A 24522-nucleotide genomic window follows, 5' to 3' on the forward strand; every position below is an offset into this window, starting at 1 on the left:
AAAAAAAAAAGTGGTGTAGCAAGAACTAGAGAGCCCATTCTCCCTTCTCAGAACTAGCATAAGAAATATGCTAAAATGTAGCAGGCTGAGTTAGGCAGTCCATTCCCACTGTCAGGGATTTTTTATGAAGGAGATTTCCCAAACAAGATGACAATGCTTCTACATCCTGTATGCCAATGGCTTTATGTGACAATGACATTTTAAGTACACACTTACCAGATTCTTTTCAATATCTTGGTCTGTGTTTACCTCTGAATCTGCTGTCTTAAAGTCAGTCTAAAAAAAAAAAAATTAAGAAACGATTATGTTGAGGACTTTAAGTCACTTTAACACAGAGTTACGAGTTATTCACCCAGAAACCAGCAACAAAGAGCAAAGCAGCAATGCAATCCTCACAACAGACAATGCCATCTTTAAGAGAAAGCCACGGATCTCAGAGAGTAATTATGGGCAATTCACTGTGCCCATAGTTCTCCCTAAGGCAGCAGAAAGTGGATTCATGTACTCCTTAAGAGGCAGACCAGACAATCAACAAGAACATCTAACATTAAGGATAGAGATGAAAAGTATGAATGTTTGCTGGGCAGTGGCGGTACACACCTTTAATCCCAGCATTCAGAAGACAGAGGCAGGTAGATCTCTGTGAATGTTGAGGTCAGCCTGGTCTACATACTGAGTTCTATGACAGCTAGAGCTGAACAGAGAAATCCTGTCTCAAAAAGTAAAAAATAAAGAAAAGTATAAATGCTAAGGATCTACACCAATCAAGTTTTCATCCAAAGTTACATGGGGGTCCTAATAATCCCTGCATGCTATACAATAAGACACTAGCTTTCTTGTTTCTGGAATAGCAGAATGAAGCCATTGCATGGCACTACATGCAAACAGCATGATGACTGCTAGCAAAAAAAAAAAAAAAAAAAAAGGCACAGTGCAGTTCTCCACCATAAGAAATAGCCCCTACCCTCACCTCCCCCCAATTCCGTTTTAGTAGCAGAACCTTGATACTTGACCTGCACAGCAATGTTCTGAGAAAGCTTCAAGGAAGAGCCATCCTGATCATCATCCTGATCTGCTCTGACTCCTTCAACCCCATTTGCAGGAGGCACTATAGGCCGGAAATCCAAGCCTGTGTCCCTGCCACCTTCTTTCAAGGTGGGGGCTGCTGGGGATTTCTCTTCAGAGCAATTCCTGGAGGCAAGTTGTTTTGAATGGCACCCTGCCTTAACGGACCGAGTGACCGGTTGGAGGGTCTCCCGGAGGCTCGTGTCCCCTTCCTCTCCTGCTGGGTTGGTCAAGTCCTTCAAATCAGACTGAGATCCGCTGCCAGAAAGACACAAGGCTGTGGCTACCAAGGTTTCTCCTAAAACTTCCTGGTGCGCTGCCGTAGGATCACCTGCTGATGAGCTGGAAGTCTGCTCTGGGTGTTCCAAATGGGCATTTCTGTTACTCTCCTTGGTGACCATTTGGTTACTTGGCGGAGATGAGTTCTTCTGTTTCTGAGCAGAGTCTTTGGGACTATCCAAAAAAAAAAAAAAAAAAAAGTTCTGGGATGAGGTTGTAGCTCTGTAGTATGTCACCTGACTAGCATGCCTCGGACCCTAACTCTGTTCCCTGCACCACAAAAGGAAATTTCTCTCTTCACTTAGCTTTCAGAAGATTAAATATGGTACTTTGTTTTTCAGTGCTGGGGATCAAACCTATGCTGGACAGTGCTCTACCACTGAGCCACATCCCTAACACTCCCACTAGAACAAAACTGGACCCTACAAGCCTTCTCCATCATCAGAACAAATTAGTTTCTACCCAACAATTTCTACCCCATACACAGGTAATCTAGCCTGCAAGGAGAGAACTTGAGAAAGTTCTAGAATGGACTATAGTAAGTGCCTGAACACAAGTGACCTGAAGATCTAAAAATAAATTCTCAGTGCCAATAACTTTTATGAGTAGGGGAAAACAAAAAACAAAACAAAACAAAACAAAAAAAAACAAAAACAGGACAATGCTAGGTACAGTAGTTACATATACTAATTCGATTATGCATAATATTTTCATATATATTTATGTTTTTTTGAGACAGGGTCTCATTGACTGGCCTTAAACTCAAAGGTATCTACCTGTCTCTAACTCCAAGTGTTGGGCTTAAAGGTGTGGACCACCACACCTGGCAAAACATTGTTTTTATTCCAACTTCATGTTCCACAAAAATAATTTTCCTGGCCCAGCAAGATAGCTCAGTGGATAAGTATTTGCCATACAAGCCCTGAATTCAGTGCCTGTAGCCTACAGTGGAAAAAGAAACTGCTAAAACTTGTCTTTGGCCTACACACACACACATACACACACACATATACACACACAAATTTAAACTAAAAATAGTAATTGTTCTTCAAGCACATCACACAAATCTTTAAATAAAACCACTATTTGATTCAACAGTTTGCCAGAGTGGAGTATCACCTCAAGTAGTTGAGAGTACAGTTTCACTTTGTTTTGAGGCATCATGTCTGGCCTGGACATGGTCACATGTAGCATAGACCAGCCTTAAAACCATGGCAACTCTCCTGGGACCAGCCTCCATGTGCTAGGATTCTGGGCATAAGCTACCATACTGAGCTGTGAAGGTATAATTTTGAATCCATAATTGAAGGATTATCAATGGAAACTTTATTTCATATAGCAAACATACATATATTTAACATCTGCGATGAAAATTTTGTCATTTCTCAAAGACATTTAATATTTAATTTTCCCTTCATCTCTAGGTCTAGGGAATGAAGCCAATTACACATGCTACATACACACATTTTCCACTAAGCTATAGCTAGTGTTTTTGTTTCTTTGTTTTGTTTTGTTTTTTGAGACAAGGTCTCCCTGTGAAGCCCTGATTAGCCTGGAACTCACATTTAAATAGATCAGTCTAGTCTTGAACTCTTAGAGACCCACCTACCTCTGCTTCCTTAGTGCTCAGATTAAAGGTATGCACCATCACTCTTGGCCAATGCAGTACTTTTTCCAGAGAACCTTAAAGCATACTTACAATGACATCCAACAGTCTTTCACTAGCAAGTTAAGTCAATGTCAAATTAGAGGCTGGAAAGATGGCTCAATGGTTAAGAACACTGGCTGATCTTCCAGAGGACCCGGGTTCAATTCCCAGCACCTACATGACAGCTGACAACTCTCTTAACTCTACTTCTAGGGATCAATACCCTCCCTCAGAGAGACATATATGCAGGCAAAACAGTAATTTACATTAGGTGGGCATGGTGGTGCATGCCTCCAATCCTAGTACTCAGGAGGCAAAGGAAGAAGAATCTCTGTGAGTTCGAGACCAGCCTGGTCTACAGAGTGAGTTCCAGAACAGCTAGGGATACACAGAGAAACCCTGTCTCAAAAAAAAAAAAAAAAAGTGTAAGTCAAATTTCTTTGCTGTTTTCCCGCCCCTCTGCACTGTGTTTGCCAGTCTGTCAGCTCACCCTTTAAGTAGCACCAACACAGGCTCCAGGTGCTCTTCCCTCAGAACAACTGACTAGCTGTGATACAGAAACTTTACAAACACACTCAGTAATCTATCTATCTATCTATCTATCTATCTATCTCCCAAGACAGGGTTTCTCTGTGTGGCCTGTACTGGAACTCACTCTGTAGACCAGGCTGGCCTCAAACCCAGAAAGCCACCTGCCTGTCTCCTAACTGCCAGGAGTAAAGGTACGCACCACCACAGCCTGGCTAATTTTTATTTATTATTTTAGTGGACCAATAAGTTTAATTAGAGTTAGTGCAGGAACATGTTTGAAGGGTTATGTCCAGGAAGAGCAAGACTACTAAAGAAAATGTTCCTCCCCCAGCAAACACTCAGCGATTCTTGTTGAGAGCCAACTGTGGAATGGGGACAAAGAACTTAATTATAGATCTGGGCAAATACAGTACCTGGGCTTAAATCAAAACTCTATTATTTATTAGCTGTTTGCCTCTAGACAAGTTATTTCATTTCTAAAATAGAAATAGTACTATCCACCTAACATGGATCACTCAATATCCTTTAGCTGCTGTTACTACTGATAGTAACTAGGACATGGCTGCTTTTATTTAGAAAATTAATACAAGTAGAAATATCCAAGTCCATAGAAGACTTAACATTTCCCCTATCACTCATACACTAACGTATCTCTTATTTGTCTTTATTTACTTATTTATTTGGTGACAGAGTCTCATTGGTTCTTCAGGATGGCTTTGAACTCGTATAACTGAATATGACCTTGAATTTCACATTTTCCTGCCTCTACCCTAAAAATGCTAGTGCTACAGGTATGTGCCATCATACCTGGCTCAAATATCTCTTTTTAAAAACAAATATTTAGCCAGGTGTGGTGGCATACACCTTTAGTCCCAGTGCTTGGGAGGCAGAAGCAGGTGGATCTCTGTGAGTTCAAGGCCAGCCCAGCAAATTATTGACTCAGACTTCATGAGTTCAGACCCTGACTCTAACAGTTCTGTAACTTTGGGCAAGTTGCACACTTCTCTGGGTCTGATGCCTCCGCTGTTACAGGAACCCTAACGCCTGCCTTCTGGGCCTGGCATGAGGTTTGAATGTGTTAACATGCATAGACTTGTTAGTGCAGTGTGACCTACTGTATTAGGTCTCAGGTCCTCTCATCAAATTAGTTCAATATTGCATGCAGCAGTGTATTAGGTACTCTTAAGAGGCAAGGTTAGGCAATTACAACTTCTGCTTTTAAGACTTTGGAAGAGAAAGCTGAGTATGGCATCCCACACAGTTGGAGGAGGGGGAATGAAGGAAGGAAGATTAGCCTTTGCAACATAGTGAGTTTGAGGTCAGCGAGAGCCCCAGGAGACCCTGTCTCAAAAATAAACAACAGAGTTTTGTAGCCAGTGAAATGGCACAGTGTGTAAAAGCCCTAGTCTACCAAGCCTAGCCACCTGACCTGGATTTCCCTGGACCCACAGGATGAAAGAAGAGAACCAATTCTGACAGATTTTCCTGCTCTTCATATGAAAACTGTCATGTATGTCACACATACAAACATTAAATTTAAACACTTGAGAGGTAGTATCAGATGGATCTCCAAGAGTTCAAGGTCAGCCTGGGCTACACAGTCAGCTCCAGGCCAGCCAGAGCTACACAGTGAGACCTTGTCTCAAAATTAACTAATTAATAAATTAGTTAATTAATTAACTAATTAATTAATATAATAAAAAATAAATATGGGTGGGAGAAAAAAAAGAATACATTTAGCCAGTCGGTGGTGGCACACGCCTTTGATCCCCACTTGGAAGGCAGAGGCAGGCGGATCTCTGAGTTTGAGGTCAGCCTGGACTACAGAGTGAGTTCCAGGACAGCCAAGGCTATACAGAGAAACCCTATCTTGGGGAAAAAAAAAAAAGGAATAATACATTTTAATAAGAGGCAAAATTGGTACATTAACACTAAGATATATTAACAAAGACATCAAGATGAATAGATATACATATAATCTGTTTCTTTTTATATTTTGTACATATACATCTGTATATATGTATATACATAACCAGGTATCTTATGTCAGTAGATGGCTCAGTAGATAAAGGTTTGATCCCTGGAACCCATATAATAGGAAAAAAACAACTCCACAAAGTTATCCTCTGGTCTCCAGATGAACACACCTCTCTTATACCATCATGCATAATATACAATAAATGACAATTTTTAAAAACATGAGTATGGCCACACATAGTGGTTCACCAATAATCAGGAAGCAGAGGCAGGTGGATTACTCTGAGTTTGAGGTAAACCTAGTCTACATAGTGAATTCTGGGCTAGCCAGTGAAACCTTGTGTAAAAAAAAAGAAGAAAATGAGCATGATACAGAAAAATAGTTAAAGGAACCCAGAGCGTGTGAAGGAAACACAAGTCAAGGAAACACAAGTCAAGGAAACATATGCATTTATGATATGCTGATTCCTGTCCTAACCTAGCATGCTTAACCAAGTATTAGTTGCTATGTTGGGTACCATACAAAAACCAAGCAGTCCCTACTTTAAAAAAAAAAAAAAAATTTAATCTACAGAAGTACCATTAGAGCCCCAAAGAGGAAAGACTTTCAGAAGCTCATCTAAAAAGCCCCTTACCCAAATAAACTTTCTCCTCAAGAGTCTGCACGTTACCTTAGACCATCTGGAAGAACTTCCTCTGTCTTGGAAGCACACAAAGCAGAGGGTTCCGAAGGACTGGGGGCACTGGCCCCAAGGCCAGCTACCTCAGAGGCCGCCATCTGCGACTCTGGACATTCAGAAACAAACGACAGGACACACGTTACAAAGCTCAAAACTTTCCTCTGCACAATACCCACTGTCTCAGTTCCTCCCAACACCAAGAACTTAGGCTCTGGAGAAAACACCTAAGAAAGAGTAATCTGCAAGAGGGCAATAAAAAAGCCACTTGGAGCCCTAAGTCCCAGCTAGCACCAACCCGCGGGAGCTGTCATATGTACAGAAATATAGGAGTCTTCACAAAGCTTTTACTTTCTCTCTTGTCAGAAATACGGGCATTTAAAATTGATGATAATCTGGTAAGAATTTTCCTGAATGCTCCATATACCTACCTTGTCTACTATCATTTTTAAAGGATGACCTTTTTGGCCCAGAATCAATACTATGTTAAAAAAAAAAAAATCACTTTTTGGCTGTTGCAGTCAAAGCTTTCTCTATTAATTTAAGTGAAAGGTTTTCTGTCAGGTTTTTCCAAGAACAAGTCATTCCATACTGGACCATCTCCACGGGGTGTCTTCCCCCCTGTCGGTATCCCTTTAGAACAGATGGGAATAGTCTGTTATCTGCCAAGGGCCCACAAACGAGTTACCATTATGACAAAACAGGTTACTACTTGGTTACTCCAGGAGAAAAAGGAGATGCTGATAACTCAAGTAAGGGAACCCAGGAAAACGCTTTTTTTTTTAAATTTTTTATTTTTAAGAGCATCCTTTTTGCTGCAGAATAAACCCAGCCTTCTACGGTGAGAAGAAAAACTAGGTGGTGAGGTACGATTAGTTCACATTCCTGCTTTTATTTTGACAGCATCACAGGAATACCTCTAAACCCAGAAAAGTGTAGGACAGATAACGAGTCATGCTGAACCAACAGTCACAGCCCAGTGCCTCAGTTTCCTCTCATCACAAAAAGCTCCCGGGTTAAAATGGGCCCTGAAACGCCATTATTGCATCTCGGATGCAAACATTCTGCCTCCAATAGGGTCGGGAATCATTGCCTCCAACAGGGAACAAGGTCTGGGTCACCGGTGTCCGGTAAACGAAAACCTTAGGGCAAGGGTCATACGTGAAACGCCGCGGCTGGAGCCCAAAGCGAGAGGAGTGGGGGTCGCACATCTGGCTGGAGAGTCCAGTATGCTCAAGGGAATCCCGCAACCCGGTGGCGGCCACCAGCCAGGCGGCGACGCAGAAGGGGACAATGGGGGGGAAGCAGCTCCAGGTGGTCAGCGCCACTCTTCACAGGCGGCTGCCGCATCCCGATCGCTAGCCCTGGCTAGTGCCACCTCCACCCTCTCCCCCTGGTCGTCACCGGCCGCCAGCCCCCGTCCCACTCCCAGGCCGGGCTCCCGCCCCCGTGCCCGCCGCCCCCTCCCCGCCCCCCGCCGCGCCCCCTAGTCCCGCCGCCCCGGCCCGCGCGCCGCCCCGCACACACCTCCCGCGCCGCGCCCCCGGGGAGCAAAGGCGGGGGGGAGGGAAGGGACGCACCTGAGCGGGCGGAGAGGGGGGGAGGGGGCGGCCAGGCCTGGGGGAGGGGTCGAGCGCCGGCCCGCGCGCGGCTCCTCCCACTTCCGGCGGCGCGAGCGCAGGGAGGGGGGCGAGGCCGGGGCGGCGAGAGGAGCGGCCCCGCGGGGTGCGCGCCGCCGCCGACGGCGCCCTCTGGCGGCAGGCGCGGGCAGCGCCCGGGCAACGTGGCCATCGCCGGAGAGCCCCTCCGACACAGCGGAGCCTGAGGGAACGCGGGCCAGAGAGATGGCGACCGGGAGCCTCTCCGCGGAGTTGACGGGGGAGAGTCAAGGCCACGGCAGTCTGAGGGAGAAGAGCCACGGGGGGTGTTTAGAGGTCGGAACCGAGACTGTCCTTTCAGAGGACGCCATGGAGAACGAGGGCCCCCTGGCGGGGGTGGGGGGCGACCTGTGGCGGAGAACACGAGGACTCCGGGCGCCAAACCCCCCTACAGCCCGCACGGGCCTGTGGCCGAAGCCATAGGCGGGCGTCGGCCGAGCGCCCGGTGCTCAGCCCGCTAGGCCGCAGGCCCGGCCGCTGATTGGCTGCGGCGCCGGGCGGAAGTGATGTTGCTGTCAGTGGCTCCTCCGGCTCCGGGGAAGCCGAGGGTTTCCGCAAGGAGGCGGCGGAGGTGGAGACGGCGGTGGCGGCAGTGGCGGAGGAGGCTGTGGGTGAGTTGTGTGGGGGACTGTACCTCGGAAATCCGGGTGGCCCTGGCCTGGGGGCGGTCGGCATCTGCGGAAGAGGCGCTGCGCTTGAGGGCACCTTGGGTCTTGGCGTGGGCGACCCCAGCGGGACGGGGCCTCCGGTTCTTAGGTTCCGGGCAGCATAGGTCCCAATGAGAGAGGGGCACATTGCACAGGACAGCCAAGGCTGCGGGAGGCGGGGTGGAGCGCATCAGTGACACTGGCGCTTTGTACAGGGCCTGGTTCCCGTGAGCGGGTGGATGGGCTTGTAGGACAGTGGCTTAAGAGCAGAATCTTGAACGGGAGAGATGCCCTTCTACCTTGACCACTAAATGCCGTTTTAAAGGCCTAGCTGTTGAGGGAGATGGGAGTCTACTATCAGAAAGTGCTTAAGATTTCTTGCCCGGAAACCTGAGAATAAGTGCTGCTATGCCCTGGGCTGCAGAAAAAGCTCGATTTCTCTTCCAGAAATCTCTGGTGGAACCTGCCTGGGTGGATGACTGCTATCAACCAGATTCTGGATTTACTTATATGCAGACTAGGGAGGACATCTGGGTATCTTAGGACAATCAAAGCAACTCAGGAGCAGGGAGGAATGTAAGAGGAAACATGTCCTGGAACTTAAGGACATAATGGCAGCAGTAAAGGGATAGAAACAAGAGGATCATGAGTTCTCAACCAACCTTTATTATATAAAGAAATCTTGTGTTTGGCACACACCTTCAATCCCAGCACTTGGGAAGCAGAGGCAGGCACATCTATAGAGTCCCAGGCTAGCTTGGTCTACAGAGTTAGTTCCAGGGCAGCCAGGGATACACAGAAAAGCCTTGTCTCAAAAAAAAAAAAAAAAAAAAAAAAAAAAAAAAAAAAAAGGGAAAGAAGGAAATCATCCTGAATAAAAACCAAGGAGAAAGGGGGAAAGCTACATTAATGGAAATTTTCAGGAGAGGAGTGGCGGAAGTTCCCTTCTTTTCCAAGGACTTTTTGGTAAAACAGTCTTTTCTAGAATGTTTTAAGTTGGCACCAACTGAGTGTATGTCTGGGTACTAAGACTGCTCCAGGGTGGGCTCAGTAGACAGTGGTGGCTTTTAAAGGCGCTCATGCACCCATATGTGCCTTGTCCCCACCCCCACAGTTGCTTGCTAGTTCTAATTTGGCAGTTTTCCTTTGGGTGGTTGAAGACAGACTGAGCCTGTACCCTCATGGAAAAGCCAACTTGGTGAGAGAGGGACAGCTCTTTTCTTGCCACTCATTTCCTCTCTCCCAGTTACTACCCATACCCATTTATGGCTGTTAAGTTTTATTCTCATTATCTGGCTTTCTACCTAATTTCCCTGCCTGGGCTGCCTCTAGGGGCTGGGTTGCCAGTTTTCTGGTAATGGAAAATGCTAACATTTAAGTCCTTTCTAGGCCTTTAGATAAGCAAATAAAAAGAGAACGACATGATAGGTCAAGAAGTGTGGTGTCTAGATTTTGTATTGATGTGGATCTCTTCCAGGTTATGACCTGGTTTGGGTCCCTGGAAATGGTATTTAACACTGGTCACTGGTCAGTCCTAGCTTTCACTGTAGCTTCAGCTTTGCTGGCTTTGGTGGGACACTTTTTTTTTTCCCCTCTTCTTGGGGCCCACAGGTCTGCAGCTGTGTTCCCAGTCGACACTGCTCACAGTGAAGGTGACACTTCCCTCCGGTTTCACAAAATGAGTGTGGTGTGGTTACCCAGACCAGGACCTAAACTTCACAGAGAGTCCAGGTGGGAATGGGGCCCCACCCTGGGAGGCAGAAGTCAGCTAGAGAAAGGACTTAAGTTGTCACTAAATAAGAGGGCGGTGGAGCCAGGTGTGGTGGCTCATGCCTGTAATCCCAGGCAGAGGCAGGTGGATCTCTGTGAGTTTGAGGCCAGCAGTACATAGTGAGTTCTAGGATTACCAGCACTGCATAGTGAGATCCTGTCAAAAAAGAAAAAAAGAGGGAGGTGGGGTCCTGGGTCCTGATCCTGTCAAGTTGTGGGGAGTGACATGTACTTTGAGCACCTGAGTGAGCAGCCTAAAGCCTATGAGCACCTGAATGATACCAGGCTATTGGGTCATCAGGGATGGTCCAGTGTGTCACGGGAGGTCAGCAACTGGGGTTAGCCCTGGCTCGTACTCCATCTTGGGGCTAACATTTTAACTAGAGGCAAATGTAATTGGTAGGAGAGGGAGAGAGAAGATGAGTAGCAAATGACTAATCATTTGAAAGAAGTGGTGTGAGCTTTCCAAGGGGAACACACTGACAGACCACAGTTACGCTCTCAGATTCCTGCAGTTGCTGGCTTTCTCTGCTGATGTCCTTTCCCTTTGTCTGCAGCCTGCTGTTCTGATGCCGAAAGGGAGGCAGAAAGTCCCACACTTGGATGCCCCCCTGGGCCTGCCCACCTGCCTCTGTCTGGAATTAGCTGGACTCTTCTTTCTGGTTCCCTGGGTCATGGGCCTGTCAGAGGCAGGTGGGCTAGACTCCTTGGGTGCAGGGGGTCTAAGCTGGGCCGTGCATCTGGACAGCCTAGAAGGTGAGAGGATGGAAGAGAGTCTGACGCAACAGGCAGATGCCGTGGCCCAGGCCGCAGGGCTGGTGAACGCTGGGCGCATTGGAGAGCTCCAAGGGCACTACCTCTTTGTCCAGCCAGCTGGGCACAGGCAAGCTGTGGAAGTGGAGGCCATGCGACAGCAGGCAGAGGCTGTGTTAGCCAGGCATGAAGCTGTGCGCTGGCACTCTGAGCAGAGGCTGCTGAAGCGGGCCAAGCGCAGCATCCACTTCAATGACCCCAAGTACCCTCAACAGTGGCACTTGGTAAGTGCAGCTCCGATAGACAGGGTCTGCTCTAGTACCTTTTGACGGAGGCTTTCTCCCACTGCCCTGTGGAATGTAGATTGCTCTTAGCCCAAATCCTCCCTGTCTGCTGTGAAGAGCAATGTGGTGCTGAGGCTGGATGCACTCACTGCAGCTAGTCTACCAGACCCTTCTAGTTTCTAGCATATACCTCTCTGTGCCCCGCCTGTAAATGGAGATTGTAGCAGTACATACTTCATAGAGATACCATTAAAGTAAATGAGTGTGTATGGGAAGCATTTAGAGAAATGTCTTACACATGGTAGACCCTGTTACATATAGGCTAACTGCTAACCTTGTTGCATAATAATTACCACTTAGCCCTGGCCACCATTTCACACTGAGTTGCCCACAAGTGATGCCAAACTTTCTTGGAGGCCAAGGAATGGAGGGGCAGGATTCTAATGTGCCCTTCTGGGCTCTGTTCCCCACTAACCTGTTGGTCTGTAGCCTCTGTTTGGCTCTTTGGAAGAAGCCAAGGGAAGGGGTAGCTTTAACTTGTCTCTAGGCTGAGCTGTGTGTGTGGCTGGGTTTCTCTGTCTGCAGAATAATCGGCGGAGCCCAGGCAGAGACATCAATGTGACAGGTGTGTGGGAGCGAAATGTAACTGGGCGAGGGGTGACGGTGGTGGTGGTGGACGATGGAGTGGAGCACACCATCCAGGACATTGCACCCAACTATGTGAGTGGCTTGGAATGCCCCCTTGCTGCCACGTTGCTCCTTCTCTTTGGTGTTACTTCCTTTTTGTTCCCTTTCCTAGAAGGCACTGAGCCAAGACAAAGAGCCTGGGTGGGGGTAGTGTTGATCTACTCTCCCTTCTCCGTTAGTTTTTTAGACTGACGGTTAGGCCCAGAAGTTGACTTTAGTCTATAGCAAGAGCAATTCCAGGCAATACTTCCTGCTTCCTGTTGTTGCTACTCCTTTCCTAGGGAGCAGGGAGTAGCCTTATAGGCAATTACTTTCTCTTCAGAGGTTCTGAAAACTTGGGGCTAAGGTGTGATCTTTAGAAAGTCTGAGATCTCTTTTATCATGGGTTTCCCCCCAAGCAGTGGGCACAGTCATACACCACACAAGAGAAAAGTTTGCTTTAAAACTCTTGGCCCTTCTCAGATTTTCTCCAGTGTCTTTGGCTCATATCTCATAACCTTTGTTTGCTCAAGGCGATAGACTTGTTACCCTGACTTAGAAGTGGAAACTCCCAGTTCCTTGATGTTTAGGACCTGAACCCTTCTAACCAGTAAGTGACCATTTGTTGGACCCTCAATATTTCAGAGCCCAGAGGGTAGCTATGACCTCAACTCTAATGACCCAGATCCTATGCCCCACCCTGATGCGGAGAATGGTAACCACCATGGGACCCGGTGTGCAGGAGAAATTGCAGCTGTGCCCAACAACAGCTTCTGTGCAGTGGGCGTGGCCTATGGGAGCCGAATAGCAGGTAATCATGCTTCCCCTATCCTTGGGAAGCTCCTAGGACACAGTGGTCATTCTCTACCCTTTGCTCCATTCTGAAATTTATTTTTCCTTCCCTCAATGTCTATAGCCTAGAGTGAGGAGTAAGAGCATGATGGGTTAATTAACTCACTGACTTTTCAGGACTATTTTATTTTATAAGGGCTTTTTAGCAACAGTATTTATTTTAGGTATAAAACAGGTAAGCTGGGCATGGTGGTGCACACCTTTAATCCCAGCACTCCGGAGGCAGAGGCTGACTGTGAGCTGGAGGCTAGCCTGGTCTACAAAGTGAGTCTGGGACAGCCAAGGCTACACAGAGAAACGCTGTCTCAAAAAACCAAAACAAAAAAAAACAGGCAAACATGAAAATGCTCATATTGTGGCCTAGAGGTCCCAGGCTGCACCTGCTCAAGTCTCCTTCCTGTCTTTGATCATGTCTGTGCTCATCAGTGACGCACATGACTGTAACAACTCCTTTGACTTGGCTATGCTCTGCTAGTGTTTTCCTGTTTGATGAAGTGCCTTGTCATTAGTTTGCCTTCCATGACTCCACATCTAAGGAGGCTACTCTCATAGTCCTACCTCTCCAGTCCCCTGCTCGCCACTCTCTTAAAAGAGACTCTAGTCTCCAGCTGGAGATAGTTCTACATTCTTTCATCTCTCAGTCTTGTGGGTAAAAGGGAAAAGATGAGCACTCCCCCTAAATCCTGATGAATGAACGCCTGAGAACCTACAGCCACTGAGGCTGACTGTAACCCTTGCGGTCTCCAGCAGGGGGCCTCAGCACATTGCAAATTGTCATGTTTTTACCTTATCACTACACTATGTGACTCACTCCATTTTAGAAGAAGAACTTAGACATCACTGTGGGTAGCAAAGGCAATGAGTGCTATTCACTTAATTCCTTTATTGTGTCAAGTACCAAGCTAGGTGCCAAGCTAAAAGGGGAAATCTTGAATTACCTATATTCTAGCCCAGTGCTTCCCACCTCTCAGGGTCTGAGTTCAAGCATGATAGTAAAAGACACCTGAAAGCTAGGCATAGTGGTACATATCTGCCTGTCCATAATTCCAGAATTTGAGAAGTAGAGGCAAAAGGATTAGGGGTTCAAGATCATCCTTTGCTGTGTAGTAAATTTAAGGTAAGCCTATGCTGGCTAAGATGCTGTCTTAAAAAGGTGCTGGACACCTTTAATCCTAGCACTCAGGAAGCAGAGACTGGCAGATTTCTAAGTTCAAGGTCAGCCTGGTCTCTAAAATGAGTTACAGATAGCCAGGACTACACAGAGAAAACCTGTCTTAAAAAACCAAAATAGTAATAATAATAATAATAATAATAAATTTTAAAAAACACTTTTCCACTAGTACTACTTGTATATGGTATGAAATTCCAAAGTACAAAAGAGAGGTTTGATGTGTAGTTCCATAAAGTGCTTGCCATGTAAGCATGAAGAGCTGAGTTCATATCCTAGCACCCATGTAATAAGCTACAAATGATTGAGTGCTTTTGTAATCCCAGCCCTGGAAAGATGAATTCCTAGGGCTCTCTGGCTAGCCAGCCTAGCTTAATTGCCAAGCCCTGGGTCCCAATGTCCCTAAGTCCTGAGCCAAAGGAAACAATTCTGAAGAATGATACATGAGATAGACCTATAACCTCGACACACATATTTGTGCCTATGCACACTAATGTACTCACACCCCCAACATGTAGCTACAAAATGTGTACACATGAAAGTGCGAAAGAACTTACAGAGAAATGTAAGTCTTCTACACATACCACCCTACCACCTGGCACCCTACTTGGGGAATATGTACTATTTCTAGTTTCTTTTGGGACCAGTATCAGTGAGGAGCTGGTGTAACTTCAATGCCTAGGTATCCGGGTGCTGGATGGACCACTCACAGACAGTATGGAGGCTGTGGCATTCAACAAGCACTATCAGATCAATGATATCTACAGCTGCAGGTAAGGAGAGGATTGCTGCAGGTAAGAGGATGAGAGACTCATGTCCCTGGGATAGATCTTCCAACAAAAGCATAGCAAAACACTGCCTCTAGCCTAACAGGGGGATCCCCAGTTTGACTCAGATAATAAAGTCATTCTTCCTCATTTATCTAGATCCCAGCCCCTGGGTGCTCTGTCTTAAATGCCTGGCACTCTAGTGATCAGATTGCCGTGTAGAGTGCCCCATCATACCTGCATTTGTTACATAAACTCACGAGGCTCATAGGAAAAAGTGCCCTGCAAAAATGCACAAGTAGCTTCAGGCTATGGGTCTAGGGGCTTAAGTTTAATTTATTGTTAGTGGGGAGGGGGAGGTGTGCTGGTGCCATGGTCAGAGGGCAACCTTCTGTAGTCAGTTTCTCCTTCTACCTTTACATGGTCCCTAGGGATCAAATGCAGTCACTGGGTTTGCATAGCAAGCACCTTTACCTGCTGAGGCATTTCACAGGCCTTACTCAGCTTAAGAACCAAGAACTTGCCAGGCATGAGAGCACACACTTTTAATCCCATGATTCAGAAGACAGAGGCAGGTGGTTCTCTGAATTCATGGCCAGTCTGGTCTACAGAGTGAGTTCTAGGACAGCCAGGCTACACAGAGACCCTTGTCTTGATGACAACAACAACAACAAAAACTTAAGAGTTAGAGACATGGCTTGCTGGCTGAGAGTACTTGATGCTCTTATAGGGAACCTGGTTTCAGTTCCCAGTAACCACATGGTGGCTCATAATCCTCTGTCACTCCAGTCTGGGGGAATCTGACACCTGGCCTCCTTGGCATTCCATACATGTTGTACTTGTACATATATGTGGGCAAAACACGTGGACAACATTTAATTGATAAAAAAATTCCAAAAACTTACACAAACTGAACATCTCTCATCAAACTTAGTAGTAGATCTGTAGATCACAGGTTGACCATGTCCCTATTTGACTATGTATCTTCTGCTTCCCTGGGACCTGAGGAAGTATAGGCAGGATAAAGTCATCCTAAATGGGGACATTTCCACATAGAAAAGCCTTAGCATACACTTCCATGTTCCACTTTGGAAGAAAATGGACCCTTGACACCACGTATCTTTTAATCATGGGGTTCCACTGGGAGAAGAGTAAAAGCTGCAGGAAGAAAGTGGCTTGGTAAGACAAGGAGACCCTAGTTGGGTAGCTCAAACTCGGTTTTACCCTTTCCTTTGCATATCTCAACAGCTGGGGCCCAGATGATGATGGGAAGACAGTGGATGGTCCTCATCAGCTTGGAAAGGTAACTGAGGTGCATGAGGACTGGGAAACCTTTGAGACCCTCTTTCTTCAGCTTTAGAAGATCCATGAGTCAAACCCTCTTCCCATTCCACCTTCATGGTAGTGTCCAGTTTACCCATTTAGCACAGCTATGCCATCCACCTGTCAAGAAAGAATGTTTTCCTCACAGGGGATGAGGGCTTGTGTGACACTGATGCTCATAGAAAGGAATGGAATAACTTCTAGCTTGTTTCACTTGGATCTCATTCTGGGTTTCTATTCCTCATTTTGCTCTGTCATCTGATAAGCAGAATAACACTGCTTAGCAGAATTAACAGTTGATTTTTTTTTTTTTTTAGAATTCATTTATTTGTTTGTTTATTATGTGCCTTGGTGTTTTACCTGCATCTATATCTCTGTGAGGATGCCTGATCTTCTGGAACTGAGGTTACAGACATTTGTGACCTGCCATGTGGGTGCTGGGAACTGAACCTGGGTTCTCTGGAAAAGTGCCAGTGCTCTTAACTACTGAGCCATCTCTCTAGGCCAAACACTGTTCATTTTTAGCTTTGTCCGCACTTTATGTCTGTGTCTAAATCTTTTCTTGCCCAATGCCCTTTTTTTTTTCCTGGAAATGGGAGGAGAAAAGTGACTGATTTGGTAGGTGCAGGTTTTTCTATTAGCTCCTTGACTAATAGCCTGACATTTTTGTTCTTCAGGCTGCCTTACAACATGGAGTGATGGCTGGTCGCCAGGGCTTTGGAAGTATCTTTGTGGTTGCCAGTGGTAACGGGGGCCAGCACAATGACAACTGCAACTATGATGGCTATGCCAACTCCATCTACACTGTCACCATAGGTAGTGGTCTAGAGACTCTGTGGGAATGCAGTCAGTGGGTGTATTTTGTATCTCACTTCATTCTATTTATCTAAATGTGTGACCATAATCATCTCTTGAGGATCAGATAGTACTACCCCAGCTCTTGCAAGCTCTCAGGGCCTTTCTGGGACATATTTACCCATTCTCCAGAAACTGCCCACCTGTCACCACTACTCTTATGACTGGTTTGACCTCCACTTTGATCTCTTTCCATGGCCACTGGCTTGAAGCTGTCTCTGGCTACCATTTAACCTGAGTTAAGGACTCTTGGTTTGCACTCCCAATCATAGAGTTTGTCATTCCATTTTTTATGATTTGCTTACTTGACTTCCTACCTGACTGTAGGCTCCTTGATATCATCCTTGAAGTGAATCCTTAGATCACAGGGGACTGCCCTTACCCCCTTACCACTGCCTACTGCCTCCTCCTTATCCCTTCCAGGATGCCTTTTCCACATGGCTTTCATGCCTAATATGACTTACAGTAGATCTTAATAAATATTGAAAACCAGTGACTACAGAGATGGTAGACCCTTGATTTTGTTTGATGCCCCTGGGAAGAGTTGTATAAGCAAAAATTCATTCTGCTATTTGAGGCTACCTGCCCACATGCAGATAAGGGCTGTGGTCACTCTTTGAGAAAAAGCCCATCTCTTCATGATGAAGGCAACTCTGGTATCAGGTGCTAGCTCTAGGATCCGATTCTCATGTGAGCGCCTGTCTTGCTTCTTTGTGCCAGGTGCTGTGGATGAGGAGGGACGGATGCCTTTTTATGCAGAAGAGTGTGCCTCCATGCTAGCAGTCACTTTCAGTGGTGGAGACAAGATGCTTCGAAGCATTGTGAGCACTTCTGGGGCCCTTCTCATGTGTTGGGTGGAAGGTTTAAGACAAAGGTTCACTCCATAGCCTAGGCTGGCTTGGAACTCAAAATATGGTTAAGAGTGGCCTTGAATTTATGAGCCATCTTCCTGCCTTGGCCTCCCACATGTTGAGATTATATGTGTGACACACCACACCTGGTAAAATATTTTTTTCACCCCGTTTTTTAAGACAGGTCTTAGCCAGGCGAGGGGGCACACACATGTAATCCCAGCACTCAGGGAGGCAGAGACAGGTGGATCTCTGTGAGTTTTGGGCCAACCTGGTCTACAAAACAAGTCCAGGACAGCCAAGGCTATACAGAGAAACCCTGTCTCCAAAAACAAAACAAAAAGATAGGGTCTCATATAATCTAGACTGGCCTTGAATTCACTGTGTAGCTGAGGATGAGCTTGAATTCCTGATCCTTTTGCATTAGTGGTTTTAATCTTAAACTTTGAACTGGGTGGTAGAATTTGGCCTTTTACTACTTTCTGTGTGCTCTTCAGTCCTTTTATAAATGCTGACTATCATGTTTGCCTTCGGAATAAAGGCAGTGCTTGTCTCGGGGATGCATAGGACAGGAAGATGGAACTGGCTTATGTCAGCCTGACCCTGTCCTTTCCTAGAGCTCTGATTAAAGCCTGCAAATGCAACAGGGGAATGGAGAGCTTCTGTAGCCCACACGACTCTTGAAAGACTCAGGGACCTCTGCTGGGCTCCAGCACAGCCTACGTAAATCAGGACTCTGGACCACAGTTCCAGAGCACTCTGTGTGTCCCTGAAGCTACCAACAATGTCAAGGGCCAGAGCTGGGCAGGAGCCAGATGCTTGTCAGCTTTTGCCAGGGGTCAGTTGGGAGGTCTCTGAGGCCATTGAGAATTAAGCAGCTTCATCTTCACACAGGGTCAAATTCATTTTTTAAAATGAAAAGTTTATTATGCCAGCAAATGACTTCTGGTCAACACAATGTTCCAAGCCTCTGTGCCAATTGACACCCACCCCAGGGAGGAAAGAGAAGGAAGCAGACTAAAGTAAAAAGCAAGAAGCTTGCAGGCAGCCTAGGGTGCTACTAGCCTGTGTTAGAAAGAGCAGGAACTTGTTCTTCTCTTTACCACATGGCAGAGATCTAGGACCCACTCGCCCTGGCCCTGAAAGAGACCCAAGAAAGCTCTCTAGCAGGACCACCATTGGTGCTCTACACAGTCTAGCTTTGTCCCTCCCAACTCAATTCAGTTTCTCACCCTCAGCGCCACCTTTCATTTGAACAATAATTTGTCCAGATTTGAAAAGTGAGTTTATTGAGCCAAGTTCCCATCTTTGGAATGCCCTTGCCTTGGCAACCTCCTGTTGTGTGACTAGGTGGCTGGATAAAGCTGTGTCTCTGAGGATAAGGGCCAAGGGAATAGGCTTCCCACCGTCTGGCTTCTTGCCCAGGGAGCTTCCCTAGGTTGTCATAGTTGTGTGTGATGTTCTTGCCATTATGGGCAAGTTCACAGACTTTGCATCTGTACTCTAGACTATCACTGTGAGCTGTTTCCTTAACAGGAAAAAAAAAATCAATCTGCTCTCTGGCACCAATCAAACTTCCTTTTTCATTGAGACTACAGCTTGGAGTGTTTTCTCCTTTCCTTTGTGAGTTCACAGTGTCTGGGTGAAATTTTCATTTCTTGGCAGCTGCTGTAGTAGCTTGGGCTGGGGGTTGGGGTGGGGGGGGAGTTACAGTGGAGAACGGTAACTCTTGGCAGAAGTTGACACCCTGGTATCTGACCCAGAAGAGAAGTTGAAAGGAAAAAAAAGTACTAGCCTATACTGGCTTTGTGTGGGGGAGCAGGTTTAGCAGGACTTGTTCAGCTAAACTTTCTGATACACTTTTGTTGATGGGACATGAAAAGAACTTGATGCCAAACAGATACTGTCTTTTCCCAGTTTTCGTGTCTCATCTGAGAGACGTGAGTAGGAGAGAGGGACTCACAGAAACCCACCTAAGACACCAGCCAGAGCAGGAAAGCACCTTCTCCAATTGGCCAGTAGTGCATGGCAGATAGGCCATGTAGATACTGAAAATGCATCAGGCTTCAAGCAAAGACTGCAAGAATCTTCTTGGGGAACATGCTTCCTAGGTCGCTACCAGTTTCTGTCCCAGCTCCAGCTAGAGCCTAGTGGCAGCTCTGGCTACTTCTCTGGTTAGCTGGAATATGGAGAGTTGGGCCGGGAATTTGGAAATGAAATACTAAAATTAGAAGAGCAAGAATCAAGAAACTTAAGGTGTACCCACATCCTCTCACATGCCCCATGTCCTTTTCCTACAGCTGTGCCCCCAAGGTCACTCTTCAGTTTCCATCATCTAGAGATTGATGGATGGATTAAGGGTCTCCTGTGCCTGGCGCTATGTGCATAAAGAAAGTTACGGCTCTGGAAGGGGGAAAGGCCACCTAAGAGACTTGTTCTGAGGACTGTCCTGTTCCCCTCTTCCAGTGTCTGACCCCTCCCCACTCCCTACTTTACTTTGCAGGTGACCACTGACTGGGACCTTCAGAAGGGCACTGGTTGTACGGAAGGCCACACAGGGACCTCAGCTGCAGCTCCTCTGGCAGCTGGCATGATAGCCCTCATGTTGCAGGTGCGGCCCTGCCTTACCTGGCGGGACATCCAGCACATCATTGTCTTCACAGCCACCCAGGTGAGAGTTGGCAACTGGCTAACAAGTGCCCCCAGCCCTACCCCACTCCAGGATTGGGCTATCAGGAGACTCCAGACTCAAAATGTCTCAAATGTCTCAGGGTGGGATATGTAAAGCATGGGTGTGAGGATTTCAATAGCACAGACTCATCCTTCTTCTGCTCAAGCCATGCACCTGAGATAAGCTCTGAAAGGGCACTTTCACTTGGGTCCTTTTGGGTCCCTGTAGGGAAGCAAGCCATTTAGATAGTGAGATCATGGGGCTTTTTTTTTCTAAGCTTTTTTGAGGGAATCCATTCCTAAGTGGCCTCAGTAGGAATGTCTGGACTGGATCAGTTGGCAGATGAGCAGGGAAAAGAGAGTCAGGCAAATGCTGGAGACTCAACACAGCCTCTGTTATTTCAGTATGAGGATCATCATGCAGACTGGCTCACCAATGAGGCTGGCTTCAGCCACAGCCATCAGCATGGTTTTGGACTGCTCAACGCTTGGAGACTCGTCAATGCAGCCAAGGTGAGCCAGGTGTTAGGCAGCAGGACACCCTGCATAGAAAGACTGAGAAAAGATACAGGATATCTAAACATTGCCTGGCATTGTATAGGCATTTGACTACTTTAGTCCTCATCTTGGCCGATAACCATCTTATCAGTGAAAAACAGAGGTTCCCAGACTGTTAGTAGAGTTTAAGGAGAACTTGAATGGACTCTGAAGTTTTCAATGCTTCTGGTTTTTTCCTTCCCTTCCCTTCCCTTCCTCTGGTTCCTTATTGGTGTTCTCAGGAACATTTGTGGTACAGAAGGACCCTTCAGTGAAAGAGTATGATGACAGTGTGTGTCTGTGTATAAGAGTACAGTAAGTTTTGTTTGTTAATTGCTGTCCACTACTTTTCTTGAACAGATCTGGACATCTGTCCCTTACTTAGCCTCCTACGTCAGCCCTGTGCTGAAGGAAAACAAGGCTGTTCCTCAGTCCCCCCACTCTCTGGAGGTGCTATGGAATGGTAAGCTTTCAGTACAGAAAGTTAGGTCCAAGGTTTGAGGCGGGTAATGGGGAAGCTAAGCTAAGCTCATCCTCCCTGCCCAGTTCTCCCCCTTCCTTCAGGAGCTGAGCTCCAGCCAAACCTGTAGAGTTTTCTTTGACCATTTTAGGGCATGTTGCTGCTTCTGAGTTGGCTGGCCCCTGGCTGTTTAACAAGACCTTTCTCCTGAGTTCGTAATAGTAAAAAGGAGCTGTGAGCAATGGGCTAGGAAGGCAGTGGGTGGAGTGGGGGTTGGCTTAGGGAACCTCAGCCGAGTTGAAAGTAGTTCCTGTGACTTTTTTGCTAAGATCTTGTCAAACAGCCCTACCCAGCTCAGTGGCCTCAGCTTGAGGAAGAGGAGCACATGGCTCAGTTCTCAACCTCCTCCAGAGAAAGCCAGATGCTGTCTCTCAGGGGTGAGACAGAGGCATAAGTATAGATCCTCTGGGCTAGAGTTGCTTATTATCATTTTTGGTTTTTTGAGACTGTATTCCTTTGAGTAGCCCTGGGTATCCTGGAAGTTTGTAGACAGGCTGGTTTTGAACATACATAGATCCACCTGCCTCTGCCTCCCAGAGTGCTGAGATTAAAGGCGTATTCCACCACAGTTGGCCTACTATCCTTTGCTCTTACCACCATCCTCCATGCTTCCCAGTATTTTTTTAAATTTAAATTTATTTTTTATTATTTATTCACTTTACATCACAATTGTAGCCCTCTCTTTCATCTTCTCCTGGTCCCCCCCTCCCTCCGTCTTCCCCCTAGTCTCCTCCCCTATTCCTCAGAAAAGGGGAGCCCTCTTTACCTACCATTTGACCTTAGCCTATCAAGTCTCATTAGGATTGCCTGCATCTTCTTCCTTCTCTTCCTCTGTGGCCTGGCAAGCCCCTCTCCATCAGGGGGAAGTGATCAAAGAATGGGCAATAGGGTCCATGTCTGAGAGAGCCCCTGTTCCCCATACTAGAGGACCCACACAGAGACTGAGTTGACTATCAGCTACATCGGAGCAGGAGGTGTATGGTCCTTGGTTGGTATATCAGTCTCTGCAGGGCCCCATGGGCCCAGGTTTGTTGGCTCTGTTGTTCATCTGGTAGAGTCCTGCCCCCCATGCTTCTTATTATAAGGTCTGCCCGTGTGAAGAGGTTGAAGGGCTGCTTCTTCTTCTTTTTTTTTTTTTTCATTTTGTTTTAGAGACAGGGTGTCTCCATATAGTCCATGCTGGCCTCAAACTCACAAAGATTTGCCTGTCTCTACCTCCCCAAGTGCTGGGATTACAGATATGCGCCACCACACCTGGCTGTGAAGGGCATCTTCTAAGCCAGCGATGTGGTTGTATGTTGAACACACAGAAGAGAAGTGGGAAGGTGGATCCAAATGTTTCCTCAGTGACCCTGTACCTGCACTGTTTTTGTGTTGGTGGTTGTGAAAAACCCAGTGCCTTATATATGCTAAGCACACACTATGCCACTAAGCTACACACGAGCCTCTCTGTATGCACATTCCCAGTTGTTCCATTCTTCCTGCTCTTAGCCCCTTAGGCCTTTTTTTCCTCCTTGAGAAATTTTTACAACAAAGTTATTTGCTACCTTTTGTGAATATTGAGGTGTATAGTTGCTTCATACTGATATCAAAACTTCATCCTTATTTTTCCTGTGCCCCTTGGAAGTGCTCAAACCAGAGACATGGTGTCTAGGAGAAGGAATGACCAAAGGTTGGGCCTTGGGTAGGAGAGTAGGGCAGCCTTTCTCCATGGATGCTTCTATGAGAAAGATTAAATGCCTTTTCCCCCTAAACATATCCCACTCTTGCCAGTTTCCTTGTGCATGGAAGAAGTCGATGGCCTAGGGAACACATTTTTCTGTAAAAAGCATGCTCTCTTAGGAAGGACAGAAACAAAAACAGGAATGTAGATGTGGGAAGCCCCTGGCCCTCACACACTGTCTTGGGGATTGTGGGCCTTTTAACCTTTACTCCATGAAAGGCTGTTTCCTGTCACTTCTGTCAGATGAGTAAGTGAACTTCTCAGGGTCAGAGACCTCCTGTGTTATCCTCTGCTTCCCATTATCCAAGGAATTATCCCCTTAAAGTCTGACATCTTCCATAGCTATCAGGCAGCTGGCAATTGTTTGTTGGTAACTAGAAAGCATAGAAGGAAAGTGAAGAGAGCAGGGTGCAGAGGTGGGATGCAGAGATCCAGGAGTCTGGCTAATGGAGTCCTTCTCCAGAGTAGTAAAAAGGCCTTCCTATTTCAGAAGCCAGAAAAAGAAACGTCTTGCCCTTAATTATATCATCCCTCAATAGACAGAACAAAACAGAACAGAAAGTGTGAGCCTGAGTGCTGGCTTGGTGTCAAGAAGTGTATTCACATGATCAGAACTGAGCAACTCAGTCACAGTCTAGACCCCCGCATCCCTACAATCCTAGGTGGTCTAGACACCTTACCCCAGACAGCGACAATTGAGCCAGACATTTACAGTCCTTACAGCCACAGATAGGTCAGACCTTATATGCTAGAGCCAATCCTAGTCTTCAAACAAGATCAGGCTGACTCCAGGTCTGGGGCTGGAAACAAACTTTTTTAAGAGGCAGAGGGAAGGTGAGTATGATGACTACAGTCTGTAAACCTAGCACTCAGAAGGACAGGGGAATCACTGCAAGTTCAAGTTGGTATATATAGTGAGTTCCAGACCAGCCAGGGCTGTAAAGGGAAACCGTGTTTTTAAAAGGGGAAGGAAAGGAAAGCTGGGCACAGTAGGGCATACCTGTAATTCCATTACTCAGGGAGGCAGAGACAGGTGGATCTCTGAGTTCCAGGACAGCCAAGGCTATACAGAAAAACCTAGTCTTGGGGAAAAAAATAAAAATAAAAAAAAGTGGGGAGGGTAGGATTTGGGGGGTGGAAGAAGCAGAAGAAGCTGAGCATCCAGGCAGTATCAGAAGAGATGAAATAATCTTAAAGGGTTCAGAGCATTGTTAACCAGGACGTTAGCTGTAATGGAGATGTCCAGATGTGTGCGGCTGTTGAGTCTGTCAAACATTTCAAATATACCTGTGCGACCAAGA

General features: G+C 46.6%; 2 protein-coding genes across 6 annotated transcripts in view; one reads left to right on the plus strand and one right to left on the minus strand.

Annotated features, from left to right (window-relative positions):
- The window catches only part of Rnf214 (ring finger protein 214), a 43463-nt gene extending 35480 nt beyond the window's left edge, over positions 1-7983 (minus strand). Inside the window, exons 1-4 of one of the 5 annotated variants that reach the window (XM_021639749.2) lie at positions 7758-7983; positions 6172-6286; positions 1014-1518; positions 217-276 (exon numbers count right to left, since the gene is read on the minus strand). In XM_021639749.2, the coding sequence (XP_021495424.1) occupies positions 217-276; positions 1014-1518; positions 6172-6286; positions 7758-7968 (891 nt within the window). In that variant the 5' untranslated portion in view covers positions 7969-7983. The other 4 variants (XM_021639747.2, XM_021639750.2, XM_060373085.1 and 1 more) reach the window with 4 other exon arrangements.
- A 332-nt stretch (positions 7984-8315) lies between these two features.
- Pcsk7 (proprotein convertase subtilisin/kexin type 7) overlaps positions 8316-24522 on the plus strand; it is a 23297-nt gene continuing 7090 nt past the window's right edge. The window contains exons 1-12 of the mRNA XM_021639745.2: positions 8316-8446; positions 10094-10213; positions 10810-11289; positions 11875-12009; positions 12601-12766; positions 14658-14748; positions 15991-16045; positions 16743-16881; positions 17641-17741; positions 20275-20442; positions 20847-20954; positions 21339-21441. Of these exons, the coding sequence (XP_021495420.1) occupies positions 10822-11289; positions 11875-12009; positions 12601-12766; positions 14658-14748; positions 15991-16045; positions 16743-16881; positions 17641-17741; positions 20275-20442; positions 20847-20954; positions 21339-21441 (1534 nt within the window). The 5' untranslated portion in view covers positions 8316-8446; positions 10094-10213; positions 10810-10821. The remainder of the gene's footprint in view (positions 8447-10093; positions 10214-10809; positions 11290-11874; positions 12010-12600; positions 12767-14657; positions 14749-15990; positions 16046-16742; positions 16882-17640; positions 17742-20274; positions 20443-20846; positions 20955-21338; positions 21442-24522) is intronic.

This window comes from Meriones unguiculatus, chromosome 1 (assembly GCF_030254825.1).
Source record: "Meriones unguiculatus strain TT.TT164.6M chromosome 1, Bangor_MerUng_6.1, whole genome shotgun sequence".
In the NCBI taxonomy this organism is placed as follows: domain Eukaryota; kingdom Metazoa; phylum Chordata; class Mammalia; order Rodentia; family Muridae; genus Meriones; species Meriones unguiculatus.